A 14170-nucleotide genomic window follows, 5' to 3' on the forward strand; every position below is an offset into this window, starting at 1 on the left:
ACCTAATTTAAATTCTAACCCAGTCATTAATATTTTCAATTTATTTTATCGCTATGATTGCTAATAGTTTGTGTAATAGAATTGTGTCTTTTATTTTTAATAAACGGTACATGTTAAATATTTTTACATTCATAATATTATGATTATTATTTTGTACGTAACCATATAATAAAATAATTATAGTGTCCACCATGGAAGATATAAATAATTTGAATGCAGTGTACTATTCCAAATAAATCTTAATTATAAGCTTCTAATTTCACTGTTAATTTAAGCATACCCATTAAGTGCTCGAATAAACGTAACTTACATTCATGGCTGTATTAATTGTTCAACGTTCGCGATTAATAAAAGCTTTGATGTCGGTGGTAAGAAATGTCGCGTATCACTGATTTATCTTCGCCCGATCGCGCTTCCGGATCGTCTTTTCGAGGGTACTGCTAATTCGACGTTTAAATTCGTTCTATTAGTACCTTCTCTGACAGCTCGTCGCGAATGCCAACGATGATTTCCGATATCGAGACCCATGTTTATCAAACGTGACATAATATTTAGTAGACAAACGAGACTGGAACGAAGGTTAAAAAAAAGTGAATAAAATCGATTCGAGTCATTACCATTTTACATTGGTCAACCGTGATAGGTAATCGATCGTTGCTGGTGCACCCTTTCTGTTAGGCAAACGTATTGCAAACAAAATTGTCTATTTTGGTCCTATTACGAAAAGAACATAATAATAATAAAAAAAAATTACTTTAGAAGCGTTAAGCTAGTTAGATTGTAATTATTAGTTCGCGGTACCTAGTAAAGGAAACAGTCGCACATTGTTAAATTTGCAATGTTCCTGGGACGCGTCAGAGTTTTCTCGAGCACCGCGTGCATTCTCATTATGACCTAAATACACTCCCAACGACGCTTTCCCATCTTACATTCTAGACTCACTGCCCGATAAGATCGTCGGTATTTTTATCACCGGTAGCATTATCATCTCGTACACGATACACTTTCATGGGACTAGAAACGAACGAAGAAACGCAGTTCCATCCTCCTCTGACGATAAACTTTCCGGAATCGAATTAAAATTGCTGTCTTGTTTCTCGAACTTATTCGCTGATTTTATTTTACAATTTCAGACGTCCGCGGTTTCACGTTTCGTTTAAATTTAGTAAACGTAATTTACTATTAAAATTCCGTTAAATGTTCTCGATTGACGTACAAATATTTAATATCATCGTCGAGCGGAAGTGTGGATCGCACTCACGGGATTTCGCGTCAGCTGTTTGGCTGTCGGCTGGATGGTCAAAAAGTCCCGCCAGAGATTCAGATATGAAGGCTTCTTGCTCACTGAACGTTGCATCCCCCTAACCACTTGCTACGCCACAGGCGATTCTCTTCACCCTGGCCGAGGCTTTGTCCAGTCATAAAACCTCGCCACTGCGCACTTGGTCGGAGCCACGTGTCAAAGTTTACGTCAAGAGGGCACGTAAACACGTGAAATTACAAGAGACAGTCGTGAATGACCGCGGGGGTGTGGTGTTGTTCGGGACTACAAGATCTTTACTAATCATCGATGGTAGCGTGACCGACGTAGATCTTTCGTGCACGATGTCCTTGACAACAACCCTGCCGTTATTGCATGCAAAAATGGACACGGTGCACGTGACACGCACATCCTTGTCAATTTCCGGTTGTTATTAGACACGATTAAATTTCAATCCTACAGTATTTTTTATTTTTATTTTTAAATATCAAATTTCGGCTAGAAATTTATTTCTGTTTTGGGGTATTGTGGGTGGTTTAACAGAACGATATCTGGTAATTCTTAAAAAATGTACCAATTGCAGTTGAGCTTTCGATAACCTTACGAGTATTAAATTTATATTTGTTCTATTCTACTGTAAATTTAATAGAAAATTTACTAATTTTATTGAAGAGTTAACTCGTTTATGAGAAAATGTCAATTAATATACAAGTAGAAGAAAAAGCTACATTTGAAGTATCACAGATCCATTAGCGTTCAGTGACAAAGTATTCTGCTAGAAATAAATGAAAATTCAAACGAGTATTTATCCGTGGCATCGTTTCGTCGTTGTCGTGTTGTATAATTGAAAAATTTACTTATGTTTTCACGGGCCAAGCAATATTAATTCGCAGCGAATTGAGTGGCATTTAAAACCCCATTCGTTTAAAGACTGATCCCATATCTGACTTTTCACTCTGTAAAATGAGTTTATAATGCCTGTCCGCAATATTGATGTTTCTGTTTGCATTGCACGACGGCCTCCTAAATATTCTTAAGCAATCGGTGTCTCTTGTAATCACTTCGAATAAAGTATCGATCTGTTTAACTTTCTTCCTGTGCATTTTTATATAGTCTATTTGAAACGAAGCACATATACTATAATTAGTGCACAATTAATACAATTACAAACAATTCTATTTTATTTAATTATATCGTTTATCTATAACTGTTCTCTACCTCAACGGTAAAGATATTATATTTTCTCTTGCATACTAATTGGTTTTTATCAGTGTAATAAATAAATAAATAGCATTGGCAAACAATCGGCATTGTTTTTCACTTCTTGAAACGCGAAAGCTACGTTACACGATAATTTAAAGCGTTAAAATACGCAAAGTTTTCTGGGGCAGCGTAACAATGCCTTTTTCGGCGTTAAGATATCAAGGACGGCGATAAGAGTTTCCCTCAGAGGTCGGCCAACAGTCTTCGACCGCCACTTCCGGTCATCGCCTGCGAAGTCTGACGTTTACTGCCTCTTGTTGGCCGAGATCTAGCGATACGATTCGCAAGTGGGTCGTCATTGCCTCGAATAAGGTCTTAACCCGGCTGAAGAGCCTACAGACACGGTTAAACTTTATTTAGCGTTCGCTCTAGCCGGTGTAAATTGACCAACCTGGAAGAGCATCGTGAAAAATATTGTTCATTCGTCGTAAATCAATACTGAATCCTCTCAGACCTTCCCGCGGCCTATATCGAACCCGTTAACTGATATTACAGCAATGGTAAGCTCGCGTGCAGATAAAATCGCGATAATTAGCATACGTGAGGTCAGTCGATGGATTCAACGTGAAAGAGGTACCGGCGCGGCGCGGCGGAACGTCACACCTGCAGTGCCTTGCACTCGTTGTGACGATCCGCACCAAAAATATTGCAATGCCAACATTTTCGTCCGACGAACTTTTCGAATATTTTTGCAATTTGTACATATTCTCTATCAAAATACGCGTAGTTTGCTTTTTTAAACATTAACATCGTCCAATCCGTTCAGAAGTTATGACATTTTAAAGATTCGCATGAAAATTCGGGCAGACATTTCTGGCCAGAAATTATATTTTCGGTAAGGAATTTTTTTCTCAAAACTGAGTAGGATTTCGGGGGTATGTGTAATGACCAAAAATGCTTGCAATTAACCCCTGCAACTAAAAATAATTTTTCCAAGACGATTTGAAAAATTTTTTTTTCGTCGAAAAATTTCACCACCTATCCGATTTTTTTTCTCGAAAGTGGTTAGGATTTCCGAGGTATGTGTAATGACCAAAAATGATTGTAATTGACCCCCGCAACCGAAAATAATTTTTCCAGAATGATTTGAAATCCTCCGCGATAGCGCAATATTATTAAACTTTATTATTAAACATTCCCTCGTTATCTACAAACATACTAATACGATTTCTGAATTCTCTATACTATTTTTCAAATTATATTTCAAAATCTTATTCGCTCACATTAATAATGACCGATAGAGTCTATTAATTTTAATTTAATTAGTGGATTTCTTTCTTCTCCATAAAAGTGTCGTGTATCTCTTTCGAGGACTTACGAATTAGTATTTTCGAGAAGAGGCTTGTCAAGGTCGGCACGAAAGCCATCCTCCGAATGCATGTATGCTCTAAATTGAGAACCAAAGTGGATTAGGGTGTGTTTAAGGCGAGGCGGCTGGTTTTCATTAAATCGACTTCTTAATGCTTGACGCAAAGCAGTTTCGATGCCCCTACGAATAAATACGATCATTGTAATAAATCCTCGTACGCGTTGCCAGAGCCCCGTTCGATTGAACTTGAAATTTCTCTGCGGAAAATGCGCGGCGTCGATCCGTTAGTGCGTTTCAGGGCAATATGGTTCGTTGACATTGAAGAACAATTAGACTTCTGCGAAAAAGACGTGCTCACTGGGACGAAGATAATTGTCAGTAATGACCCGCGTGTACACGATCGAGGAGACGACCGTCTGGGTAAAATGTAGAGCGCAACTGCACACACGACGAAGAAATACATTCTTATCAAACGCATTCCCGCATTGCGGAAAAAACAGAGTCGACAGTGCTCGTGAAATGAGTGGTAATGACGACGATGATGATCCTGTTATGCTATTTCCTAGAACGTAAGTACGTGGCTTTGGTACACACGAATGCGAGCGCAAACTGTGAAAAATATGAGAACCTTCTGTTGGCGATTTACTATGTTTTGTGTGAAACGTATGGAAGTCATCGAACTTTACGTCGAAGAGAATCACGCTGTCATTCCGGTTAACTGACCTACGATAATTTATTTTAGAGTTTAGATTTTATGTAAAATCTAATCTCGAACCAATTTTTAGTCTAACAGTTTACACATTTCACAGTATATGTATAATCACGAAAATTACATATACAATACAGATAATTCTGTGTATACATATACTATTAATAACAATCGTGTATCACAATGTACAGCAGGGTTGAGGGGGCTAATGAATGAATGCTACTGTCCAGAGTTAAAAGATGTTTGCCAGTATGTTAATCATAGCGTCACCATAAATGAAACAATGCAACCAAAAGATGCGTAACGTCCATTAACATACATATAATGGTCTTTTTATAGCAAACCACTCAAGCTTGATTAACATAACGTGGCAAGCTAATCTTGTTGAGGAAGTTGATATATGAACGAATTAAATCATTCTCGAGTAGAGAATCAGCGGAGGCGTGTACTGCTACGTTTAGAAATGCAAATTGGCCATTCGATCAATTCGTAACACAAAACGATTCATCCTGTTCGATCATTTTTATATCTGCTTGCGATTAAAAGTATTCTTGTACGTAAGTAGAAGAAGGAAACGTCCTTTTGGGTATTTGTTAAAACAAAAATAACACAGATTTCTCATTTAATACTAACGATCTGACTATCAGAGAATTGACCAAAAAATCCATTACCTGAATTTTAAATATTAGATGATTCTATTTCTATTTATAATTTCTAGGGATGAAATTCTCGACTTTTTATACAAGAACAAGCTGAAAATATATGTATAATGACATTTTGTTGTACGACCTGTGTATACTGTGAACAAATTTTTTCTATAAATCGTATCGATGCATATCGAATCGTATGAATAGAATTAAAAATTTTTTAATTGTTTGTTTCGAAATGTTCAGTTCAGTAAGTAATTTTTAGATAACTTTTAACGGTTTTATTGTTTCCTGTGGACGTTATGCGAGAACACATGCTCGCTTGACATTGTCTGCATAGCAGTAGATACGGTCTATGCACGCTTCCAGGTAAACCGTTAAATTTGCAGCCAATGATTGTGCACGTCCGATTGAACGACAAGAGAGAATGCCGAACAAAGAAGGGGGTAAAGACAGCAACTTGTCAATGTAATAGGAACGCAACGAGAAGGCAGTAAAATATTGATGCGTACAAATTGTACAAGGAGAATTGTTAATTGAAGTGCTATGAACTTCCATTTGATTTGGTCGCATGGAGCAAATTAATTTTATCGATGCTTTCGACATTCCCTTTCGGTATTTAGGAACACACAGAATAATATTTAAACATATTAAAATAGTTGCGAATTAAGATCCACGATTATAAACAAATTTTTAATTTTAATCGAATATGTATTTTCAACGAGCTGGTGAAATATGTTAATAAAATTAATTTGCTTGACACGATGAAACGAAGAAAGTACAATTTCATTTGCTAAGAAAAAAAATTCGAGAAGTTTATTTAATTGTTTACATGACATGCTACATTCTGAATTCATTTACGAATCAATCTTCGCTAATTTCGAAGACTCGAATCGAAGTCGAGGTTGGGTCGGAAGTTTAATGAAACGTGTCACGCACGTCAATCGACGATACTAATTTTGCAATTCATAACATTAATAAGTACTACTTTACGACCAAATAATATGTTGGTATTTTCTAATATCTTTACTAGAAAAATATATTATAGAAATGTATCTGGACCGTTTATGTGCAGATTCTTGAGCAATTCTAGTTATAAAAAGTTCCCTTCAATTTTCTTTGTTAATCCACGAAGGACATTGGTTTCATTCTTGTTACGTTTACATAATTATAGCGGTAACAGTAGAGTCACTATATTACGGATAACGACGTACATATGCAACAATATTTGTATCCGATGAAATAGAAAAATGTGAATACAACAGTGTTTGCAACAGTAAAACTTTCCAGTAAAAGAGTAAAACAAAAGCAGGTATATATTATTTAGTTGAATCATCCATTGATACCTGGAAAAAGGAAATTATACGCAATCTTGCAAATATCTAAGTATGTTAATTATTGGTGGAAATATTGTTAGATTCGGTTTTGAATTCTCTATTAGAACCGAGAAATCGATTAGTCACGGATTGATTTGCAAGCTTAACTTCTTCAATGAATTACGTCTACCTTGTCTATCTTGGAAATAAAACGTCATTAATTCGACTCAACGGACCGAACATACCAAGTATTGTTCTTGTAATCATTGTTCTGTAGAAACAAATTAGTTTCGCGTAAGAAAGGAAATGTACCTGCTCCAACTTTTCCAATAAAATAAAATTTTCCATCAGTTGTACTGCAGCTAGATTTTTCAATTTGACCAGAAGGGAATAAATTTTAATCTCTCACTCTTGTATAAATTATGATTCTAACAAAAAAACTAGAACAAAGAAATATACGTGAAAAAGGAAACTTGTCAACCACCTTGAAAGGATGTTAAAACGGCCAGAATTGAATACTAAGTACTTACAACCTACTATAGAAAGGACGGACAACCATACTCGACGAAGGAAGTTTTGTTGTACTAATATTAATCGATTAGAAAATTTTAAATATTATCATATAAAACATGAAATGTAAATAGGTGACCATTTGTTGTTTTTATTTGTTTGTGAAGAAGTTAATTGGTAGTAGCCGTCTAACAAGGAAATGTCACGAACAAAAATCCCTAAATTTGACGAGTGTACGTTAATTAACATATTCGTAGGAACAAGGAACCCGTCGAGCAGTGTCTCGTACGGCTGCAGAACCGTACAAAACCGTCGTGTTACCTGGAGATCGTGGTTCGTTTTAACCGTGATATCCCTACTCTGGTACCAGCTACCAGAGTACCAGAACAGACGCAGTTAGATACCTACGTGAGACCAGCTGTTTTCAATGCTCGGCAGCCTCGACAGTTGTCTTTCAGTGACTCCTAGGAAGAGTTCGTTTCTCTGTGAGCTGCTATCGCGAAGGTTGTGACAGAACCCGTACCTGACAGAAGTCACTGAGAAATCTTCGACACCGCTACGACGTTCGTTTCCCCGTCAGACTAATAGATACCATCGCGGTGAGTTTCGACATTTTTCACCGGAATAACAAATTCCGATTTTCCACCGAAATAATCGTCGAATGATTTTTATTTAAAATGAACGCGCGTTATCGCGACCGGATTAATCAGCGTCAATAATTTCGTACAGTCACAGATTTTTCTTACTCTCGTTTCGGCAAAAGAACAGCAGATTTGCTCGCTCGAGATAATTAGAAAGGTTCGAGATTATATGTATGTACAACGGCGCGCGTGCTCGTCGAAATCGTTCGAGGAAAAATAAACGACGGTGAACGCGTAAATTTCGTCCAGGGAACGTGCAATCGTCGATGAATGGCGGTAATTAGAAGCCGGTTGGCAGCCAAACCTGGGTACGCGTGCTCTCGGAATAGTTTAACGAAAGGAAATAAAATGGGTTAAACAAACAACAACAGTTATTTCGTACGCTGTCCACCAAAAATTACGAAACGGCTCGGTGACAGTGGAACGAGCCTTTATTATCACTACTGAAAAGTAGAACGAGTGGATTACCGGTCGGACCGGGAGTAGCGTCCGTAACAGATAAATACTACACCTATGTAGTTAGAGCCTCGCCATACCGTGTTCGGAAGGAAAAGAAAACGTACGCGAAAGAATACGAGATGGAAACGGAAAATTCGAGGCGTCGCGAAAGCCAAACAAGTCGGGAGGTTACAAACGATACGATTATGGTTATTGGAGTGCAAATAGAGATAATTGCAAGCCACGACCGAGAAGCGTGTCGAAAACAAAAAGCAATCGGTTTCTGGTGATATTATTAAATTAACGTGTCAAGGTTGGGAGGAGGAGGGGGTTGAGCATTATTTTATTAATTCGATGATTTTTACTACCTTTGAAATTTTGCAGTCGCGTATTAAATTTGAAAGTTATATAATAGATTGTTAAAATAATGGTGACGTTATGAGTTTATTTCCAGAAGAAAAACTATTCTATTAAAGATAATTTTTTTTTTTTTTTTTAAATACAATCACATATTTGCATCATCGAATTTATACAGGGATAAAGAACCGTATAAAATTCACGCATTTCAGTGCAAACATTTACCTAGTATCCCATTCGAGAAGGTGTTCTAAACGATAACCGTTAACTTCCATTTCTGGAATTTACCATCCACGTAACACTGTAACGTTTTGGAACACATATTCCATGAATTCTAAAAGAGTCGAACGCAAACACTCTGTTACAGATTTTTTATTTTTCTCATTTCCCATGCATCCTGTGCAGCGAAGACGTCGTAAAGAAAAAAAGGGAAATAAAACATGAGATGAGCAAATATTTACGTTGCAGAAACGCGTGCAATTAAACTGCAGAAAATAAAAAATAGCCTGTATAGATTATGCCTTGAATTATTCGCCCTGTTTGGAGCTCCAGCACTCCGTGAAAATACATATTCTTCTACGTAGATATGTACATATAACGTACACGCGATATTTCCTTCGCCCTTGGTGCTCGCTCGTTCGCTACGCTCATTCGACCAGACTGGAAATTAATTCCATTTCACTTTTAATTGTTTCGACTGGCAAGGGGAGTCTCGTCTTATCTCGAAGCTCGTAACGCAGGAAAGTAGGAAAAGATTTAAATGACGCTTTATCCGCGGTAAAAGAAACGAGGGTATGAGATGCGACGAGAGATAAGGAGAGATATCGTGTACATAGCTGACTGCACCATATATGTAGGGATAACGACCATCCGAGACGGCGCGACGATAAATCGCGAGAAAACGTGACGGGTGATTTGTGTGAAATCGACCGGTTTTCACTGCTTTTGCGGTACGATCGAAGGTTACAGAAAAATAAACACGCGGCCGGAACCACGGACGGATGCTTTTAGTATAATTACTATTACCTGGACGAGACCACTAATAGGTGTTACACATATGCATATGTAAGTACCTCTGTAGATCTTTGCTCTATTATGAATCAAAGCTGTTCGAGATCCTGAAACGCGAGACGAGACACGATAACGAATGTTCGAGGCGAACAGGAAACGCTACGCGTGATTCCGAATGAAGCTGGGACTGTTTTTAGTAATTTCATCGACCATTAGCAAATTTTATTTTGCAATCTATTCAAACCGGAAATCCTTTAATATCTCAATGTTCGAAAAAGTGGATTCATACCAGTTTCAAAAAAGACAAATTTTTGTTCGTTCAGAGTGAATCACCATTATAGAGCGCAAATACAAATATGAGTGTAGTAAGTGTGTATAAAACTTTTTAATAAATGTACATTTTAAACGTTTGACCAATTTAAAGAGCAGACAAATGAGACTTTCATCCTGTATAAAATTGATACTAAACATCAGCAATCGTTATACCTCGTTATAAATAATTTTGTTCGTTTTCCATTAAATTCGAAAAGAAATAATAGCTCAACTTTTCTTTTTAATGAAATGAAATTGCATTGCACGCGGAGAGAAAAAATAGTCTCGAGATGTGATATCATCGGGAAAATCAAACAGTCCCGCGTCGAGTTAGACCGAGTTTAAACGACATCTTTAACGACATCCATTTGCGTAATCTATTATAGTTTCATATTTGTTAATTTATTGATACAGCTTCTACTAGTTAATCAGTTTAGTTCTGTCACATAGACTATACACGTGTGTAATATTTCGTTTCGTTAAATATCTAAATAAAACACACATCGTGTCACCTTAGCCGCTAATAATACATTTGAGCAAAGGAAAAGCCAATTGTTGGTTTATAAATAACTGTTAAAAGAAACAAATATTACATAACGATGACTGGGACATTAGTGACCTATTTTTTAATTATTTAAATATAAAATATCCTTACTAGAACGCAGGGAGAAAACGGTATCTTATCTAGTATCGTTAAAAAGGACGATTGTAAAAAAGTATTTGGATAATTGGGACATCTACCTCGTTCAGAGTGGTTTGATTTGATGATTACGGGGGCGGGGTTCTAATTTCCTGAAGATGATCCGTAACGAAGTATGTCATCGAAGATAAGTCGAAAATTAAGAACGAGCAGAAGAGAAACGACCCAGAAAATGATCGCGTCGCGTACGAAAGACGTTAAACGCAACGGCGTGGGTGACGATTAACTTGTCGTACATTCTGGCGGGAACGATTAAGTAATTCGAGGCGATCGGGACCGGCTGTCGCTACTCGTCGAGGATATGACGATCTGCATGCATAATGTAACCTGGATGCGTCGCTGGTTACCGTAACCGTTTCGTTTCGTTTCTTCGACGACGTAATTCGTAACGGTGTTACGAAGGTGAAGATATAAAATATAAGAGAGAAAACGTATCACGAAAATATAAGCAGAAACCTGACAATTTTTAACTGAAAATTATTGAGTGACAAACGACGCGACAAACAGAAACTATTCGTGCAAAGATGATCGAAATGTTGGAATTTCCTTGATATTGTGAAATGATTGCCTACAAAATAACAGTAATTGGTACAGTTATAGTGTACTGCATTCTATTTAGCTTCATCATGACTTCTCGTATTGCATAAGTTGTTTCATTAGCGTTCCGTTTAGAATTTTTCCTTAAGAAAAAATTGAGAATAAAATCGTGAAACAAAAACAACGAATCGAATTGCTCTATTTCTGAAAAATAATTTACTCCATCGATTTCAACGTGTTTAAAAGTTTAAACAAAGGGGAATTCCATGTAATTGTACTCGATAAATGAATAGAAAAAGCTTTTGCCAAGCGAGATTCAAGGACTGTTACAGAGCGAACAGAAGCAGACGTTGCTTTTTATGGTTAAAACTATCGTACGCCATCGAAAACGTCAGTCGTTTCTTTTGTTGTATCGAAAACGCATCTAAACGACATCTTTTATGCGGCCGCGAGGATGATTAATCGATTATCTCGTTTCGCAGATGGAGAACTTAAAGGCGACCGTTGGCACGAACGAACTAACCGATACGAAGGCTGGCCTTTATCGAGCTCTGTTGGCGGAATTTCTAGGCACGATGCTGTTGAATTTCTTTGGTTGCGGATCCGTCATCACCGCGAACGTCGTTGCCATAAGTCTCGCGTTTGGCTTGACGGTGGCTGCCGCGATACAAGGAGTCGGCCATATTTCCGGAGGTCACGTTAATCCTGCTGTTACGTTCGGTTTAATGATCGTCGGCAAGGTAAAACGAGTATGATAAATAATTATTCTGTAACGTTAACTGTCCATTCAACGAAAAATAAATTTCACAAATGATACATTTTCATTTTGTTCTAATCAAAGGATTTTACAATAATGTGGTACGAAACTCAGTGGGGGCACTTTTGTGTTTTCAAAGCTAACGTTCAACACCAACGTTGAATACTATAATTCTCTAATTGTAAGTAATAAAAGATCTTTTATCCTACAGGTACCAATAATTAGAGGATTATTGTACGTGTTAGCTCAGTGCGTGGGAGCAATAGCAGGATCTGGTGCATTAAGGGCGCTGTCCCCCGAAAGAATGGAGGCTGCACTTGGAGTAGTGCAACTTTCCGAGGGTGTTACGGCTGTTCAAGGTTTTGGAATAGAATTCTTTCTAGCCTTCATACTAGTTCTCGTCGTGTGCGGAGCATGCGATGCTGCCAAGCCACACAGTCGAGGAATGGCCCCCCTCATAATTGGACTCGCTGTTACGGTCGGCCATCTTGTTGGAGTAAGATTTTTCGAATTTTCTACATTCCTACAGTCTAACCGAAGAATCCAAGAAAACTTGCTAAACCTCCCACCGATTCTAATAGAGGAAACTCCGACGTCAATTTAACGAATGATTCGTTAACGAAAAATATTTGTGATTTAAAAACGAATTTAAAATTAATATTAATATTTATAGAATATCGATTGATTATAAACTTTTCGTACGATTAGGAGGAATGAAAATCGTAAATGTTTTTAATAAAAATTATAAATTGTAAAATTTCCTTATCTTTCGAAACGATTTAGTCGGACAACAAAAACAAAATGTAATCGATTAATGGAAATATGGTAAAAGCGTATCTTTACCTGAATCATTGTAACAGGTACCGAGAACTGGCGCAGGAATGAATCCAGCACGATCATTGGGCAGTGCTGCTGTGATGGGTGCATTTGACAATCATTGGCTTTATTGGGTTGGTCCGATTCTTGGAGGAATGGCGGGTGGATTGGTTTATGAGCATGCAGTCGGTCCTGCGAAGGAACAGGAAGAACAGTACACCACTGTCGCAAGAGGACCAGTTTAGTTGGCATTTGTCTACCGAAGCTAAAAGAAAATATACTTTGAATTTCATTTTTGGGCCAACCGTATATTAAATGAGTATAATAACTTGATTCGGATACGTCTATAAAATTCTCGTTGCAGAATCTTTCTATGTTTAAATTCAATTAACAGTTCGAGTATATAGACAGTGGAAGGGGTGGACTTTAAGAAACGAAGATACAAAGAAAGATTCGAAGACGTGAATGATACATTTTTTTTGTTTATATTGCTTCTTACTACAAGTGGTTGTCAAAACACAGTCAAAAACATGTCAAGTATTATTTTTGCAGCTAGAGAGCCTTACCAGTAAGAAGGACGTCAACCCCGCTTGATCTTCCAACCGCTGCTAATCGTCGTATTTTATTAGAAATATGTACTGTCCAATTTGAAAATTTGAAAACCGGCGGTCGACGTCGGTATTTCAGGGGTTTACTTATCATTAATTAAAGTATTCTGACCTTCTAATAATTACATTTTAAGCTTCTCGATTGATATAATTTAATTTATCACGTTTCTCTATGTATAGAGAATCTCTATCTCTATGTATATTCGTTGAATTCGATTACATATATGTATGTATACTTGTTTGATATTATAAGCGCGTAGTTCTTGTCAATAATTCGCAGTTACTTTTGTAAATTAGAATTTATTCCATCGATAATCGAAAGATACTAAAAACCAAAGATCGATATTGCCCAAGTAAAACTTCACGGTGGCGACATCTAGCATTCTATAAACGCGATACGTTCGTTTATTGAATAAAATGAACAACATAGTACCAATAAATACTGAAAATTTTATTTAATACAGCAATTAAATTTAATATTTGTCATGTATCTGGATATGCATTCGCGATCATTCAATGAAAGTAATTCCAGTTAAAAGTTAAAAGTTATTCTATATTATTTTCTCGTGCTTTATTTATTTACATACGTGTAGATAATAAATATCTCGGTCTGTGCTATTATACCGTAATACACGATCAGAATATAATTTGTAAATTGTAACGATAGTATGCTTTCGATATTTAATTAATTTTTGTACATTCTTATTGGCCGGTATGCCGATGACTACATATGTATACATAATATTCAAATTCACTACTGTTTTGTATCTATTATATTCATAATTATAAGATACATATTATTTTTATAGATTGTACATCGTAGTACGACGAAAATAATATTATCGGATATGTAATCATGTTTATATAATATTATAATAATATTATATAAAATAAAATATTAATAATAAAATGCATACCTAAATACAATGTCCTATATCCTATTGTATGAAATAAAATATGCACGTTTTACGTTTTTAA

General features: G+C 36.6%; 1 protein-coding gene across 2 annotated transcripts; it reads left to right on the forward strand.

Annotated features, from left to right (window-relative positions):
• Positions 1 to 7413: 7413 nt before the first annotated feature.
• LOC143344943 (aquaporin AQPAe.a) lies at positions 7414 to 13616 on the forward strand. 2 transcript variants are annotated; one of them, XM_076771584.1, is made up of 5 exons: positions 7414 to 7614; positions 11494 to 11751; positions 11980 to 12264; positions 12629 to 12823; positions 13137 to 13616. In XM_076771584.1, exons 2-5 carry the CDS (start codon positions 11494 to 11496, stop codon positions 13176 to 13178), a joined length of 780 nt encoding a protein of 259 aa, XP_076627699.1. In that variant the 5' UTR covers positions 7414 to 7614; the 3' UTR covers positions 13179 to 13616. The 2 variants fall into 2 exon arrangements, 1 of the variants encoding a protein (XP_076627699.1); XR_013080173.1 differs by having other exon boundaries at positions 7416 to 7614; positions 12629 to 12903; positions 13137 to 13152.
• The last annotated feature ends 554 nt before the right edge of the window (positions 13617 to 14170 follow it).

The sequence above is a fragment of the Colletes latitarsis genome, chromosome 8, assembly GCF_051014445.1.
Source record: "Colletes latitarsis isolate SP2378_abdomen chromosome 8, iyColLati1, whole genome shotgun sequence".
In the NCBI taxonomy this organism is placed as follows: Eukaryota; Metazoa; Arthropoda; class Insecta; order Hymenoptera; family Colletidae; genus Colletes; species Colletes latitarsis.